The sequence below is a fragment of the Pongo pygmaeus genome, chromosome 7 (genome assembly GCF_028885625.2).
Source record: "Pongo pygmaeus isolate AG05252 chromosome 7, NHGRI_mPonPyg2-v2.0_pri, whole genome shotgun sequence".
Lineage (NCBI taxonomy): Eukaryota > Metazoa > Chordata > Mammalia > Primates > Hominidae > Pongo > Pongo pygmaeus.
Window position 1 is genome coordinate 132,442,236 of NC_072380.2, and position 17,617 is coordinate 132,459,852.

The following is a 17,617-nucleotide window of genomic DNA, read 5'->3' on the forward strand; positions in this document are numbered from 1 at the left end:
AAAAAAAAAAAAAAAAAAAAAGGACGGCATTGTCTTAGAAGTCATGACATCATGACATCTGTTAGTTTCCTGCCATCTTTCACTTTAACACAAACATACAAAACTGCAAGGCTGTTTGAAAAGTACTTGCACAAGAAACTACATTTACCTCCATTCTGTTGTCTCACAAACATCAACAAATAGATAGATATAGATATCAGGTCTTATCTTGTTCAATAAAATCAAGTAAAATGCAATTTTTATAAATGCATACATTTTTTAAAGTTCGAATGAAAATGGTGCAGAAAATGTGGCACTATATGCAGAAAATATGTTTGCAAAAACCATTACAAAGAATTTTACCTGATCACAGAAAGAACCAAGACAATATTTTAAGGAAATCAAACAAAGCAACTTGAAGAACTATTTTCATCCTTTCTTTATTGTTTCCTGGCCCTGTATTCCACATAGTAAACATCTGTGTTCCTATAAGATTTCCGTTCCCCTGCTGAGCAATAGTTCTGCTGGGCTTGCTAGAAGATTTGCTTATTCCTTTGCAAAGATGAAGACAGACAAATGATAAAATGGCAAAACACTGAAGAGGGAAATAAATAGGTCAGGAATGTAAGGAAAAGGATTTAGAATAGTGACCTCCGAGAAGCATCCAGGAGACAAAGGGAGACTATAGTAGAACCTCTGCTTGTATTTATTTCTGAAAATTGACACTGAGGTTCTCACCTGAATCATGCACTAGACTATGTATTTCCCAGTATCAAGGGGTTGGTGACAGTGTTCTCACCCATTTTTGTATTTTGCATATTGCAGTTTATATGTGTCCAGCTAAATGAACTTAAAGATATCTGGTTTTTGTTTTCTTTTTACTATTTACATTTTTTTCATTCATTTATTTACTTTAGGTATTTTCCAGTATCAAGGGGTTGGTGACAGTGGTGCTCTCACCCATGTCAGTATTTGGCATATTGCAGTTTATGTGTCTAGCTAAATAAAGTTATAGATATCATCTGGGTTTTAATATTTACATTTAATTAATGAATTAATTATAGTGCAGTGACATGATCATAGCTCTCTACAGCCTTGATCTTCCAGGCTCAAGCAATCCTCCCACGTCAGCCTCCCAAGTAGCTGGGACCACACCATGTGCCTCATGCTTGGCTAATTTTTTAAAAATTTTTTGTAGAGACAAGGAGTCTCTATGTTGCCCAGACTGGTCTCGAACTCCTGGACTCAAGCAATCCTCCTGCCTTGGCCTTGGAAAGTGCTGGGATTACAGGCATGAGCCACTGCACTTGGCCTATCATCTACTTTTTTTTTTTTTTTTTAAGAGTCTCACTCTGTCACCCAGGCTGGAGTGCAGTGGTGCGATCTTGGCTCACTTGCAACCTCCACCTCCTAGGTTCAAGTGATTCTCCTGCCTCAGCCTCCTGAGTAGCTGGGACTACAGGCTCATGCCACCATGCCCAGCTAATTTTTGAATTTTTAGTAGGGATGGGTTTTGCCATGTTGGCCAGGCTGGTCTCTCCTGACCTCAAGTGATCCGCCCGCCTCGGCCTCCCACAGTGCTAGGATTATAGGCATGAGCCACCACATCTGGCTTGTATCATCTGTTTTTAATTAAACACTACAAAATAGACAACAGTCTTTCAAAGATTCCTACAAACAGTGGATTGAAAAAAATAACAATCATGCATGCATGGACAAACAACTGAAAAAAGTTAAACTAATGCTCATCTCATAGCATGAGCTCTTCCAAAGCTACATTAAAAGATAAAACATGGTAACCAATTGTTTAATTCAATAGAACTTACTGTGATGCTGGAAGTGTTCTAGATTGGCACTATCCAACATTGACAGTCACTAGGCTTATCTGGTTTCTGAACACTTAAAATATAGCTAAGTGGGCTAAAGTTTTATTTTAAAAATATAACTATTTAAACAGCCACATAGGCTAGTGGCTACCACATTGGACAGCACACATCTAGGAGACACAAATAGAGCCAGGCCCTTGGGTTTGAATCCAAATGCTATCACATACAAGCTGTATGACCTTTGGCTTAACTTTCCTGTGCCTCAAATTCTTTATCATAGTCATAATACCCATCTCATATGGCTGTTGCTAAAATTAAATTTTTTTTTTTTTTGAGATGGAGTTTCACTCTTGTTGCCCAGGCTTGAGTGCAATGGCGCGATCTTGGCTCACTGCAACCTCTGCTTCCCGAGTGCAAGCAATTCTCCTGCCTCAGCCTCCTGAGAAGCTGGGATTACAGGCATGCGCTACCACACCTGGCTAATTTTGTATTTTTAGTAGAGATGTGGTTTCTCCATGTTGGCCAAGCTGGTCTCAAACTCTCGAGCTCAGGTGATCTGCCTGCCTCAGCCTTCCAAAGTGCTGGTATTAGAGGTGTGAGCCACCATGCCTGGCCTCAAATTAAATAGTTAATGCATAAAAAGTACTTAAATATTGCAAGATAAATGGTAAGTTAATGCATAAAAAGTACTTAAATATTGCAAGATAAATGGTAAGTTAATGCATAAAAAGTACTTAAATATTACAAGATAAATCTCCTAGTCAGATTTGAGAAAAAAAAGCAAAAAAAAATTAAAATAATTTGAAATATGAATTGACAAACTTGTTACTAATGAACCTTAAACTAAGTCTACACTGCGGCTTCATAAATTCAGTACTTAGTATGAAGGTATCACAAACTGCAGGATTTAACAAATAATTTATTAGGTTGGTACAAATGTATTCATGGTTTTTGCCATTGAAAGTAATGCAAAAACCACAATTATGTTTGCACCAACCTAATACTTCATATTTATCCTATCCTTTCTGACACTTTTTTTTTTTTTTTTTTTAAATTATTATTTCACTGGGCATTGTGGCTCACACCTGTAATCCCAGCATTCTGGGAGGCCGAGGTGGGTGGATCGCTTGAGCTCAGGAGTTCGAGATCATGGACAACATGGCGAAACCCCATCTCTACAAAAAAAATACAAATTAGCCAAGTGTGAATACAAATACAAATTAGCCAAGTAGCGCCTGTAGTCCCAGCTACTTGGGTTGCTGAGGTGGGAGGATCGCTTGAGCCCAGGTGGTCAAGGCTGCAGTGAGCTGTGATTGTGCTACCATACTTCAGCCTGGGTGACAAACGAAGACCCTGCCTCAAAAGTAAATAAACGAAAATGAAAAATATTTAAAAAAAAATTTTTTTTTGGCCAGGCCCAGTGGCTCACGCCTGTAATCCCAGCACTTTGGGAGGCTGAGGTGGGTGGATCACCTGAGGTCAGGAGTTTGAAACCAGCCTGGCCAACATGGTGAAAAATCCTGTCTCTACTATAAATACAAAAATTAGTTGGGCATAGTGGTGCATGCCTGTAGTCCCAGCTACTCGGGAGGCTGATGTACGAGAATTGCTTGACTCTGGGAGGTAGAGGATGCAGTGAGCTGAGATCGTGCCACTGTACTCCATCCTGGGCAACAGAGTGAGACTCTGCCTCAAGAAAAAAATAAAATTTTTTAAAGATTGGGTCTTGTGCTGTCGCCCAGAATGGAATGCACTGGCATGATCATAGCTCACTACAACCTCAAACTCCTGGGCACAAGCAAACCTCCCACCTCAGTCTCCTGAGTGGCTGAGACTACAGGCTCATGCCACCATGCCTGGTTAATTTGTTTTCATTTTCATTTTTTTGTAGAAATGGGGTCTTGCTATGTTGCCCAGGCTGATATTGAACTCCTGGCATCAGCCGTCTTACCACCTCAGCCTCCCAAGGTGCTGGAATTACAGGCATGAGCCACCATGCTCAGCCTTACATATACTTTATAATGAACATACTATATTAATACATATATACTTACATATAATAAATATACATACATTAGATAGGTACATTCATTTTTTAAAGAAAATAAATGGAATAAAAAACCAAAAATGTTTAGAGATTACTGGACTAAACCAAGTAAAGTGAGTTTGTTTCAGGAAGAAGCAATGCTGAGTGGATTGGCATTCAATTACTGTGGTTAAGTTACACAGGTAATAAGTTAAAAAATTTGCATATGGAACAGCAGTTGCTTGGAAATTTCATAAAGCCACAATATTCTAGTATGATGAACAAAGGAGGTCTCATTAATTATTGTCGTTTTACTAAACAGTAAAAAAAATATATATATATACACACACACACACACATATATCTTGAGATGGAGTCTCGCTCTTCGCTCTGTCGCCCAGGCCAGAGTGCAGTGGCATAATCTCGGCTCACTGTAACCTCTGCCTCCTGGGTTCAAGCGATTTTCCTACCTCAGCCTCCTGAGTAGCTGGGATTACAGGCACGCGCCACCATGCCTGGCTAATTTTTGTATTTTTAGTAGAGACGGGGTTTCACCATGTTGGTCAGGCTGGTCTCAAACTCCTGACCTTGTGATCTGCCTGCCTCGGCCTCCCAAAGTGCTGGGATTACAGGCGTAAGCCACTGCACCCGGCACAGTAAAAATACTTTTAAGCCCTGATTTTTAAGTAGTAATAAAATTTCTAGAATAATATATAATTGTTAAGAAAACCATACTTTGATGATAAAAATAGTCCAAATAGTATACATATCAGGGTGACATTAAAAATTATATCAGACAAAATAGAATTCGAGCCAAAAACTATAAAAAAGAGGCAAAGGACACAATGACAAAAGGGCCAATTCATTCAGAAGGTATAACAATTGTAAACATATATGCACTCAACCTCAAAGCATCTTAATACTATACATAAGAGAAATATTAAAGGATCTAAAGGAGAGATAGACTGCAATACAATATTGCAGGAGATACTGAAGGAGGCTTCAATACCCAACTTTCAACAATGGACAGATATTCAGACATGTAACAAGGAAACACTGAACTTTAACACTTTAGACCAAATGTACCTAACAGACATATACAAAACATTCAATCCAACAGCAACAGAGTATACATTCTTCTGGAGCACATATGAACCATTCTCCAGAATCTAACACGTTAGGGCACAAAACAAGCTTCAGCAAATTTAAGAAGACTGAAATCTTCTTGATTTCTGTCAATTCAATTAAATTTCAGTTCATTTCAAAATTCTGAAAATTCTACTTGAAATCATATTTTTCTGACTACAATTATGAAACTAGAAGTCAAAATGAGAACTTCAGAAAATTCGTTAAGTATGTGGAAATTAAACAACATGCTCTTGAACGCATGAACTACCAATGAGTCAATGAAGAAATTAAAAGGGAACTTAAAAAATATGTTGAGACAAGGCTGGGTGTGGTGGTTCATGCCTGTAATCCCAATGCTTTGGGAGGTTGAGGTGGGAGGATGGCCTGTGGCCAGAAGTTCAAGACCAGCCTGGGCAACATGGTGAGACCCTGTCTCTACCAAAAAAAAAAAAATTAAATAGAAGGAAAAAAAAAGTTGAACCCCTATTTTTTTGTTAAAATAAACTGCAGATGGATTCAAGTTGGATGAAGAACGTAAACCTGAAACATAAAATTTTAAGAACATTCCAAAAAAGTGAAAGATTATATAATCGTAGAATGAGGAAGATCTTTGTAACTATGACATAACATGCAAAAGCCATAAAAGATAAAGCATAATTTAAAAAAAAAAACAATTTCTGCAAGTCTGTATTATATGCTACTGCTTGTTTTAAAATATCTGTACATACTGTAAAAATATATGGAAATATATATATAGACTAGTGCTGGAAAGATATATATAATACTGTCAAAAATTACTGCCTCTGGGAAAGGAGACTGGGAGACTTAGACTGAAACTGCATTGTGTTTAATTATCTATTTCAAAAATGTGAATAAAATACCTTTTGCATTGTCTGCTCCCAACCCGAAGCGTAAATAATCAAGAGTTCACCATAAAAAGAAGTTCCCTGGAAGAAACATCTAATATAAACATCTGATAAAGAAATAATATACATAACATAAGGTTCCTGGTACAATGCCTAGCATACAAGAGGTGCCTGAATTATAATAGCAAGCTATTATTTATCAATGTCTTCCTATAACACAAGTAATTATTTTGAAATGTGTGCTTAGAATTTTCAAAGTTGGGAATTCTATATATGGTATCACTATACACTCTAAAATATCCTATTTTCCAAAAATAATTTCAGTTGGACAACATTCAATTAATTGAAACTTTAAATAACTGTCATTTAGGCCCTTCAACATCTGATCATATTCCCTTTGCACTTATACTCCAGGCCAACTGCACAGCCTTCTAATTCCTGAACACACCCTTGCTTTCCTACATACCTTTGAAGATACTGTTTCTTCTGCTGAGAGAACTTTACCCTATCTCAGCCTACTGAAATCATTCCTCCTAGTGAGGCCAGCTAAAAATCCCACCTATTAACAAAGCTCTCTGCAAAGTATGTGGACAGGTTTATTATATATACACACACAAGGAGGTAACACAAAATATAAAAAGCTACAAAGACAGAATGATCAACTTAAAAAGTTATTTATTAAACAAGTTAAACACAACTAAAAGTATATTTAGAGGTCCAAGATTCAAGTATTTTTGTCAAACTTTCTAATGATAAGGGGAATGATAAAAATTGAACAGATAGAAAAAATATTCTTAAACAAATATTAAAGCACATGGAAAATTCAGAAATAAAAATAAAAACACACCACCATACAATGAAAATATTTCATGTTTTTAAATGCTTATGGTATGAGAGCCAAATTGTCTATTTCCAGGTTAATATATAAGCTCACCTTTTTAAAGGTATCATACTTTGTGTCATACAGAAATAACTTGGGAAAGAGTACGTGTTGGGTGTGTAAACTGTCCACATTAAGCAAAACATATTTTACATATGAATATTTTCATTTCTACTTACTGGAAAACAAAACAAAAAAACTTATAATTTAAACATCTTGATTTGAAAATAATTTTGGATTTGATAGTTCTGCTAAATTCCAACATCATAACCGCCGAATGTGTTACCAAAAGATAGTTATTCAAAGTTTTTTAAAAAAAGAATTGCTTCCCCAAATCTCAGTATTTTAGAGCAAAAGGAAAAATAACATATTCTTTGTTCATAAATTCTGATGCTTAGTTTCTATGGTTAATACAAAAATGGTGCAATAAGGAAGAGTACTGTAGAAAAGCCACTGTCTTTTCAGTAGTTCCAAATGGTGTTATACAATATTTCACTGGAGATAGTGGTTGCACCACAGATTTGGCAGTTGCTTCTATGTAAATCATAACTTTGCCCCATAACATTCACCAAAGGCTTTCAAACATAATTGACTTTGGCGGTACACATGGAGGCCATGATGCGAACGGGGACTGCCAGTGGATATGAGGGGCTTTTATGAAAGGGAGTTTGCTCTGTGTGTGTGTTTTGGGGAGGAAACAGCGGATGAAATAGTTTATCCAGAACTACAAAACACATTTTCCTAATTAGATCCCAACTGTATAAATAATGTAAATCAAATGCTTAGAACTTAAATGAATTCAGAATTTCTGTAGGAGAGGCGAATCCTTTCCCCCTCCCTTTTATCATTCTTCACAGAGGACAAAGCTTTAGTTACATACATTCTTCTGGACATGAAAGGAAAGGTCTCTTTGTCCCCTTCTCAGTCTGAAAGGGAAGGAGAACGAATAGACCTGCCACTGGCAGGGCTGGAGAAAGTGAAAGGCTCCTTGTCCTTTTCTTTACTGTCATGCTTATGCTTGTGTTTGTGCTTATGTTTGTGCTTCTTCTTCTTTTTCTTGTGCTCATGGTGATGGTGGTGATGGTGGTCACTGTGTTTGGAGGCTGTAGATTCCTTAGTAAAGACTGAGAGTGGAGTGCTTGCCACTGGATGCATACTCATCTCCAAAGGTGCTTGTTCTTTACCTTCAAGATTAAAAATACCCAAATGAATTCCTGCTGATGATAAGAAAAGCCAGACTAAAGAAAGAGGAAGCTGATGACAGTATGTAAAGAGGGATTCCTTAGTTTTTATCACTTCTATCAGGAATGGGAGAAGTATTTAAATAAGACATGTAATTAGTTACACACAGAGTTTTTCAGCATTGTGGCCACGAAGTTGAATATATAGTTCCTTATAGTCTATACAAATTTGGCCATATACCAGTGTGTTACCAAATCATCTTTTAAAAATTAATATTTTCTAAGTATTATGAAAAAACAATATTACACATGGTGTTACAGGTTAAGACCCACACTGCGTCCGGGCGCAGTGGCTCACTCCTGTAATCCCAGCACTTTGGGAGGCCAAGGCGGGTGGATCACTTGAGGTCAGGAGTTCGAAACCAGCCTGGCCGACCTGGTGAAACTCTATCTTTACCAAAAATACAAAAATTAGCCGGGCATGGTGGCGGGTGCCTGTAATCCCAGGTACTCGGGAGGCTGAGGCAGGAGAATCACTTGAACCTGGGAGGCTGAGGTTGCAGTGAGCTGAGATCGTGCCACTGCACTCCAGCCTGGGTGATAGAGTGAGACTCCATCTTAATAAACAAACAAACAAAAAACGACCAACACTGGTCAATGAAAACATAACTCACTCAATTACGTAACTCATTCAATTGCTCTAAGGTATTGGGGAGGGGAAGACGACAGTACAGTTGACCCTTGAACGACATGGGTTTGAACTGCATGAGCCCATTTATATGTGAACTTTTTTTGTTTTTAACCAAACGCAGATTGAAAATACAGATTTGAAGGATGCAAAACCTGCATATAGATAGAAGAGCTGGTTTTTCATATGGGCTGACTGCAGGACTTGAGTATGCATGGATTTTTGTATACCAGGGTAGGGTCTTGGAACTAATCCCCCCTGCATATACCAAATGATGACTCTATTTTCTTTGTGCCATCTGGAGAACAACTGATATACACATAAACATGCTATTCTAGCTACTGATAATGGTATCTCAGTGAAAATCAAACACTTGTATAGCTCCTTAAGACAATTTCTAGGGATAGACAAATGAACCCTAAGAAGATTCAGAACGCACAGCTTAAGAAACCCAGAAAAGGTGGGGAGTCCATAAAGGGAACATCTGTCTCTCTACACAGATGAGAGTAGTGTCAGTACAAAGAAAGAAACAGAATTAGAAGGCCCATACTCTAGACTAGGTTGTCCTGTTAGCCTTTAGCTATATTTCATCTCTCTGGGCCTAGTTCATCATCTAAAAATCTAGATCAAATGTCCTCAAAGGTTCTCTACAGTTTTAACATTCTATCCGTCTAGGAATCTACAATAGTAGTTCTCCAACTCTAGTGTACAGATTTGCTTTTTCCTCCAGACCTACAGGCCTATAATCCTTGGGCCATACTCTGAGAAACAAATCTCTCTCTATATTTATAGGTTAATGGTATTGCTTTATATGCAGCCAACTTAAGCCTAAGATTCATTTCAGATTCCCTCCCTTCCAGAGCTAGTGGTTACCAAATATTGTTGATTCTCATAAATATCTCTTAAATCCGCCCCCCCCAATCCTAATCCTGTCTGCAACTGTATTAATTCAGACCACCTCACCTCATCTGGATTATGGGTACTAGTATTATAGATACTAGGTACTAGTCTCCTCCTAGTCACTAAGGTTTCTCTACCTGAAGTATCTTATGGGTTAAGTGTCTAATGTATATGTAGTTCACAGCAGTGGTTCTCAGAACACCAGGGGTGATTTTGCCCCCAAAGGGTTACTTGGCTATGTTCAGAGACATTTTGTTACTGACATCCTACGAGTAGAGGCCAGAGATGCTGGCAAACATCTTAAAATGCACAAGACACCCCTATACCCCCAACAACGAATTATGCCTAAAATGTCAACACTGTCCAGGCTGGGAAACCCTGCTGCATCATGGTCTTCCTAAACAAAGCTGCTTTTAATCTGCTTAAAAACCCGGTTGGTTCTACTGACAGTACAAAAGATAAACTCCTTGGACTTCAGTGTAGGAATTTCTGAAAAAATATATTATATATATTAATCCAAACTAGCTAAAAAAAAGAAAAGGCTTTTCACTAAAATAGATTTCAATGTAGTTTCTTTTTCTAAAAAAGTAAATTTCTCAGCACTAAGTTTGATCCAAACCAGCCCCCAAATCATAGTTTTCACCAAAACAGACATCACCACAGAAGCTTTCTAAAAATTACATTGCAGTACTAATTTTATTTATTGACAGTTCATAATCTGTCCTGAAGTTACCTTTCCAGCCTTCCATTCTTCCTTTCTATATACTACTCTAGGCTAAACCTTTCACAACACTGTGTATTTCTAAATGCTATTCCCTATGCTTGGGATGTCCTTCTTTCCTTATTTCTTGTCTAACTGATACACTCATTTAATAAACATCAGAAACTATATTGGAACTGGGGAAAATATTGATAAACTAGACAGACATCAGCACTTCTCCCTCCTAGGAGCTTACAGACTAGCAAAGAAGAAATAAATTGAGTAAGTGAACTTGAGTAATAAAAAGGCAAAACATAAAGTGAAACAGGAGCACAACAGGGCACTTAAATTAGTTGGGGGAAGAGGGGGATTAGAGAGGCAAAGTTCTCCAGGAAAGTAATGGTTAAGCTGCAACCTAAAGGAAGAGATAAGGAAACAAAGAACATTTTAGTCTCTTCAATAATTTAAAACCTAATTCAAATGTTTCTTTGGAAGGTTTTCTTCAAATTTCCCAAAGGAACTGGTTCGTTCATGTTTCCACAGCATAACACAGATAAAGGAATTAAGTCAAAGAGAGATTTAAGTAATTTGCCCAAGGTGGTACTGGCAGGCCTGAGCTACAAATCTAAAGAGCCTGACTCGAGTCTTACTCTTAACCACGATGCTACAGTGTCCATCTACACCAAGATGGACTGCTGTATTTCTTTTGTCTTTGAGTCTCTTCCATTAAACTGATAGCCTCCTAAGGACAGGAAGTTTGTCTTTTTCATCTTTGTGTCCCAACATATAGCACAGTATCTATAATCTCCTACCCCGCCCCCTCTAACAAAGCTTGTTAAATGAATGAATGAATGAATATAACAGAATTATACAGTTGTGTTTCTTTTTAAATGTCAGGTGAACTTAGTCCAACTAAATATAACTTGAAGGTCACTGATTTTGAGGAGAGAAGAATAATGCACAAAAACTATTACAGCTCATCCATTCAAGTGGTATTTGACTCCTGTACTTCCTCTTTGTCAGGCACTGCTCCGATATTTTAGAACACGTGAACAAATCAAAGTTTCTGTGCTCACATATTATTCACATTTTAGTATCCCAAAATTCTATTTCTTATATTCATGATCTTTGTAATAAAGCCAACACTAATACTAAAGTAAAAGCTAAATATATTATTTATATATAGAGGCAAGTTTGGAGAACCGTATCTTCTGTAATAACTGGTACCCAGATACTTTTTAAAAGAACAAAAATATTGAGATTATCTGATTTAGTTTCAGCCATATATGCTACCATATTTTAATTCAGATTTTAATACATAAATTGCATGAATATGTTCCTGATTCTATAATTATGGGAATAGGCCAATACCTAACAGAATACACAGGCGGGTGATAAGAAGTAATAAGAAGCTTTAAAGTCTCATGAACAAATTCCTTTAGCTTCCATCTCATTATTTAATCATTCTATATCAACAGACTTTGCAGCTTTCTTGTTGGCTGTCTGCACTATTGGGAGCTTGAGGTTCTCTTCTGCATTTCAGAGAAGAGAGAAGTTTTATCATTTACTCCTAAACACCTACCAAACTACTTGGATTGCAGAAAGCCAATCACTATGTTGGAACCTGTACTTCTCAGCACAGGCAACTGCCTAATGGGCAACTGAGCATTTGTAGGTGTAATCTTTCAAAAGAATACTTACAACCACTTCAAAAGCGAATCCAGTTTTTTGTCTAGACAGTGGCCTTACACTTTGCATTAAAGAAATATTGGTAATAAATCTTGCATTTCTCTTGAGATACATGAAGTCTACTAAGAAGACAATGGATTAGTTAGCACCAAGGACAAAGGAGTTAGAAACCAGGGCTCCTAGGACAAATGGCTAATTCCAGGCCTATGGCAGAATATTCACAAGATGAGCTTCAAACACAGGGTCTAACTGCAAGGAAGTTAAAATCTTGTCAAATGAACTCAGTCCAAAGATGGAACAAATTGAATACTGATAAGGACAATAATTGTGATAGGCTGAAAATGACTGCTCACCATTGGAGATTGCTAGTCAACAACTCATTATTTTGAAAATTATTAAATACATAGAAGAATTAAGCATTTATCTTTGTTTTCCTATAGACTTATACCACTGGGTAATAGTAAATGAAGAGAAATTTAGCTTTATAGAAGTAATCCAGCTTATAAATAAAAATGAAAGTATAAATTGAAATATCACTATCTTGCAACTTAATGAATTAAGGAATCTAGGTTGAACATCTATAGTGGTTAACCTCAAAAAGAGTCGACCAGACATTGTATGCTTCCAGACTAAAGAACACACACCCTCTGTAAACCTGAATCCAATTAGAATTCTAGATACAACTACAAATTTACAGAAACTAGAGAACTTAACATGTTAATTATATCATGGGTATAAAATTAATAAAATACAGACTTGAAAAGTACAGAACAAAACCTAGTTTCTTTAACAAATACATTGTTAAGAGAGGAAAAGAAGTATGAGTTGGAAACATTAGAATAAAAAGTACAGAACAAAAACCTGGCTTCTTTAACAAATACATTGTAAGGGAGGAAAAGAAAAGAGGTATGAACTGGAAATGTTAGATGCAAAAAGATACAAAGGCTATATCAGCCAACTGCAATGTGGACCTTATGTGGACACTGATTTAAACAAATAAATTGTTAAAAATAAAAATAATGGCATTTAGAGTCAACTGAAACTTAGTGATGGGATATTTAATGACATAAAAGAATTAGTAAGTTTTTTAGGTATAACATTACTGTGGTTATGACTTTTTAATGTGCTACCTTTTACAGATACATACTAAATAATTTATGAATAAAATTATATGATAGTTGGGATTCACTTCAAAATAATTCAGAAGGGTAGAAATGGGTAAGATTAAATAAGACTGACAATGAACCAATTATTGTTGAAGCTGAGTAACAGATACAGGGGCCTCATTATACTTGTCTGACTACTTTACAGTTCTCTATAATAAAGCTTTTTTCTCTTTTCTCTTTTTTTTTTTGAGACAGAGTCTCACTGTCGCCCAGGCTAGAGTGCAGTGGCATGATTTCGGCTTACTACAACCTCCGCTTCCCAGGTTCAAGCGATTCTCCTGCCTCAGCCTCCCGAGTAGCTAGGATCACAGGTGCGTACCACCATGCCCAGCTAATTTTTATGTTTTTAGTAGAAGTGGGATTTCACCATGTTGGCCAGGCTGGTCTTGAACTCCTGACCTCAAATGATCCACCCACCTTGGCCTCCCAAAGTGCTGGGATTACAGGCGTGAGCCACCGTGCCTGGCCTAAAGCTTTTTTTTAAAGGAGAAATTAAAGCAATCTGGCAATACCATGAAAGTGTTACATGCCTATATTCCTTTAGAAAGTTTTCTAGAAATTTAATCCCATTAATATGCTCGTGCATATGTGAAAAGACACATACACAAATACATTAATTGGCAGTAACAGGAGAACAAATGATCTATGCTACCCTATCATCACCAACAACCTTTAGCTCTTAAGTTTTCACTTATACTATAAACTATAATTGCATACTATATACTATAATTGAATATAAGTATACTATATATATACAGTTGTATATATATATAGTATGTTTTATTCTCTCTCTCTATAGAGAATATATGTTTATATATTCTTTTTCTTTTTATATATATGTACGTATATATGTTTTGCTTATTATCTATCTTTCCTAAATAATATTTACCAGCTCTAATCTAACGTGGTAAGAAAGTGTAATTTCCTTATAATCAGATTTGGGACACACACAAGTTTATTTTCATAGGAGCATAATGAGGTCATCTATAGAACTCTATCAAGACAATACATATATTACCATCCCGTGATACAAACATTTACACACATAATTTCACACATCCTTTCAGGGATTTACAAGACGCCTGCTAAATTGTCCATTCACAGGCACCACTCATCTTTAGGCTAATAAAAGTCCTTTTAGAAACCTGAAATACATGTCACTCTTCTAAACAGCAAATATATCAGAGAAAGGAGATACATTTAATTCACAATAAAAAAATTTTTCTATTTCATGTTATATGGAAAGAACAAAAGAGATGTTCAGAGTTGTATTGTTCTACTCAATGTAAAATCTTTCCTGGAGACCAAATAAAATGCACCATGGAGAAGGGTTAGCTGCAGTCGAGTTAACAAATGTAAAACAAACAGAAAGAGGTACTTAATGTAAGTCTAATGTGGAAGCTTTTCAGCCCCATGTGATGAAAGTGCTGATAAGAAACCGTGAATAATCTGCTAATTCTAGTAAATTCATTCACCTTAGGTATATGTTTAAATTTAACACAAAACCTGCAGTTTTTATTAGGAAAGGTGTAAGTTCTGTTCTTCAGATTGCTTAGATCACTGTAAAAAAAAGTAGAATTATATCATTATAATTTAAGGATAAAAAAATCAAAGTCTGTTTTTCATACTGGTTTCAAAAGAAAGACCTCTAGGGCAAGCTCTCAAGATTTAAAGAAGTATTTTTTTTTAATTAAAAAATTTACCAGAATTGTGTTTTTCTGACTTATGCAAGAAGGCATTACATAATACTGCAGCCCTAGCTAGGCAGCTGCAGAAACTCTCCGCTTCTTTCCCACAAAAACCACTAGGGAATTCCCTTGCTCCTTGTTCCTCTTGCCTGGCCTCTCCTCTCCAGCACTGCAATCCCTACAGCAACCTGGGAGACAGTCCAGTCACCTCAAGCTCTGCAGTAACAGACAGGGAGCCGCTGTGGTGAGAAGGGAGAGAATATTGTATGTTCATCCCTATCACCATGGAAACCATAATGGCCATTTCTTTATATCCCCTTCCTTTCCTCAGGAAAAGGAAAATAAATAATAAAGTAATGAAGGAAAATACACTTGCCATTTCTCCCTTCTCATCCCAATGGCTTAATCTAACACCCACATATGATCCTGCCCTAAAATATTCTACTATCAAATGCAAGGAAAGGGAAAACTGGGGAAGCAAGGTTAAAAAGTAAACCATAATGTGTCCTCTACTTAAAAGTTTCCGTCTCTTCTTTAAACCCATATTCTTTTTCTATCCCTCCTAGACAAGGTCTGTAACACATTCCAGTTCTCAATTATCATCTGGCTCCTTGGCTCTAAGGGGGCCATCTAGGACTTCATCTCAGCTCATGAATAAAATAAAATAAAAAGCAGAGGCCGGAAACTCAAAAGCCTTGTCCTGAGAAACAGCATAAATGAGTAAACAGACTACTGGGTGCAGCATAAGAGATCATACGCCTTACTAAAAGGGCCTCTCACACTTTTTCAAGAAAAGCTAGAAATCCAGAATTGCTTTTTTTCTTTGTTTCCTGAATGTCTCCATCAGAGTAAAAGGAAATCCATATTTTTATATGTAACCTCTTCATTTTTAGTTATCTACTTCAAAAACTTTTGTGAGACTTATAGGAAGATGCCTCAGCTTGATGAACTGGATACAGGCCAAAAAACCTCATTTGTGACCTTTAATCTAGAATCCCTAGAGACTGAAGAGAGGTCACAGCTTCCCTCACCAGTGCTGCCTCCCTCCTAAACCCGCAACTCTCAACCCCAAGAAAGGTGGCTGCCATGGTAAAAGATCTTCAGCTCCTGCTGGGAGGCAGGAAGAGAAGAAATTCCTTTTTCACTGCCAATTTGACTTGACTTGGGTTAGGCTAAAGTTGTGCTTCCCACATGCCAAAAGTTGGAGCTCTGAGTGAATCTTCTCACAGAAACGTTGATACACACAAGTGCTAGGTTTGATATTTGTATTCCTGATGTATGGTAGGAGTTGTAAAGCTTTTGTTGGCTAGTTTGGGAAAGTTACTTAACAAATACAACAATGTCGCCAGGCCTGGTGGCTCACTCCTGTGATCCTAGCACTTTGGGAGGCTGAGGCTGGTGATCACTTGAGGCCAGGAGTTTGAGACGAGCCTGGCCAATATGGTGAAATCCTGTCTCTACTAAAAAAAAAAAAAAAAAAAAAAAAAAATTGGCCGGATGTGGTGATGCATGCCTGTAATCCCAGCTACTTAGGAAGTTGAGGCACGAGAATCACTTGAACCCAGGAGGTGGAGGTTGCAGTGAGCCAAGATCGCACCACTGCACTCCAGCCTGGGTGACAGAGAGAGACCGTCTCAAAAAAAAAAAAAAAAAAAAAAAAAAAAAAAAAGAAAAGAAAAGAAGAAGAAGAAAGACCTACCTACAGAAAAACTGCATTCAAAATTCCAAAATAAATGTATTTACAAATAAACCTTCAAAACACTATTATTTGTAAAATGAAGGTTTTCTACATTCTTGTACTATCACTGTTGAATTTTAAGACTTGCTCAGCGACCTCAGAGTACTGAATAGCAAAAACACATTTAAAGGAAATTACAGTCACATTAAAGAATATATTCAAAGTTAAGATTACTAGATCAGTCCATCTAACTGGTATACATTTTTGCCTCATGCCAAGAATGGACCCGACACTAATAGCAGCCAAAACTCAAATGTTAATGCATTCCTATTCCCTACCATTAGGGCTGTGTTTCTTTCTCCCCAGTCTTCCCATATGATGCCATGAGAACTAAAAGCCTATAAAGAAAGACCTGAAAAAAAGTGAGAATGTATTTTTAAAAGCAATAAGGATCAATGATAAAAAGGCACACTGGTGGGCACAAAAAAAGTGTTCAGATTTGCTTCTAAATAGGTTAATGTGCCACACCGCTAAGAAAAACCAAATGTATTCTGACTCTTTTTGGAACAGAAATTGATTAGACTCTTGGAAATTCAGAGAGAATTTTTATTTTTAAAGGTAAGCAGAAGCATCATCCTCAAACTGTATGAAGGAGTTTGAAATTCTCTAAGCTTCATAATTTTTAAAAATGTAGAAAATTATTTACATCTAGTAAAATTTCAAAATTACACCAAAACCAAAAACAAAACCAAAAGAATACAAAAAATCAGGAAGGGCCAAGAAATATCAAAACTCACTCATTAAAGTAAGTGCAAAGGTCCCCAACTGATTTCCTTCTGAAACATATTTTAGGTAAATCTATTCCAATAAATGCACAGAACATACAAAGAACGGTAAGCAATCAACAGTCTGGGGTCTCAACATCAAAACAGTTTAATGTGCTGCTTTTGTTTAAAGTCCCCTATTAAAAACAGTTGATTTGTAAGCTCCTCAAAGCAATAAACAGCACTGTTTAAAATATCAGATAAAAACATAATTTATATAAGCCAAGTCCATCAACTGGAATATAATCAGAAGTTTACAGATTGTAAAGTCTGTCTACTTCTGGACAAACTATTCTTTAAAAATGATTTTGTTTATGTATCTTGTTTTTTCACTCCCTGTTCCTTCAGAATTTGAGGACTGAATCTTTGTTTCACGGTAGTTCATCAGCATCAAATGT

At 36.7% G+C, this 17,617-nt stretch overlaps 1 protein-coding gene across 1 annotated transcript in view; it reads right to left on the minus strand.

Moving 5' to 3' along the window:
• Positions 1-6,483: 6,483 nt before the first annotated feature.
• The window catches only part of TAF2 (TATA-box binding protein associated factor 2), a 102,399-nt gene continuing 91,265 nt past the window's right edge, over positions 6,484-17,617 (minus strand). Inside the window, exon 26 of the mRNA XM_054498149.2 lies at positions 6,484-7,889. Coding sequence (XP_054354124.1) covers positions 7,627-7,889 — 263 coding nt within the window. The 3' untranslated portion in view covers positions 6,484-7,626. The remainder of the gene's footprint in view (positions 7,890-17,617) is intronic.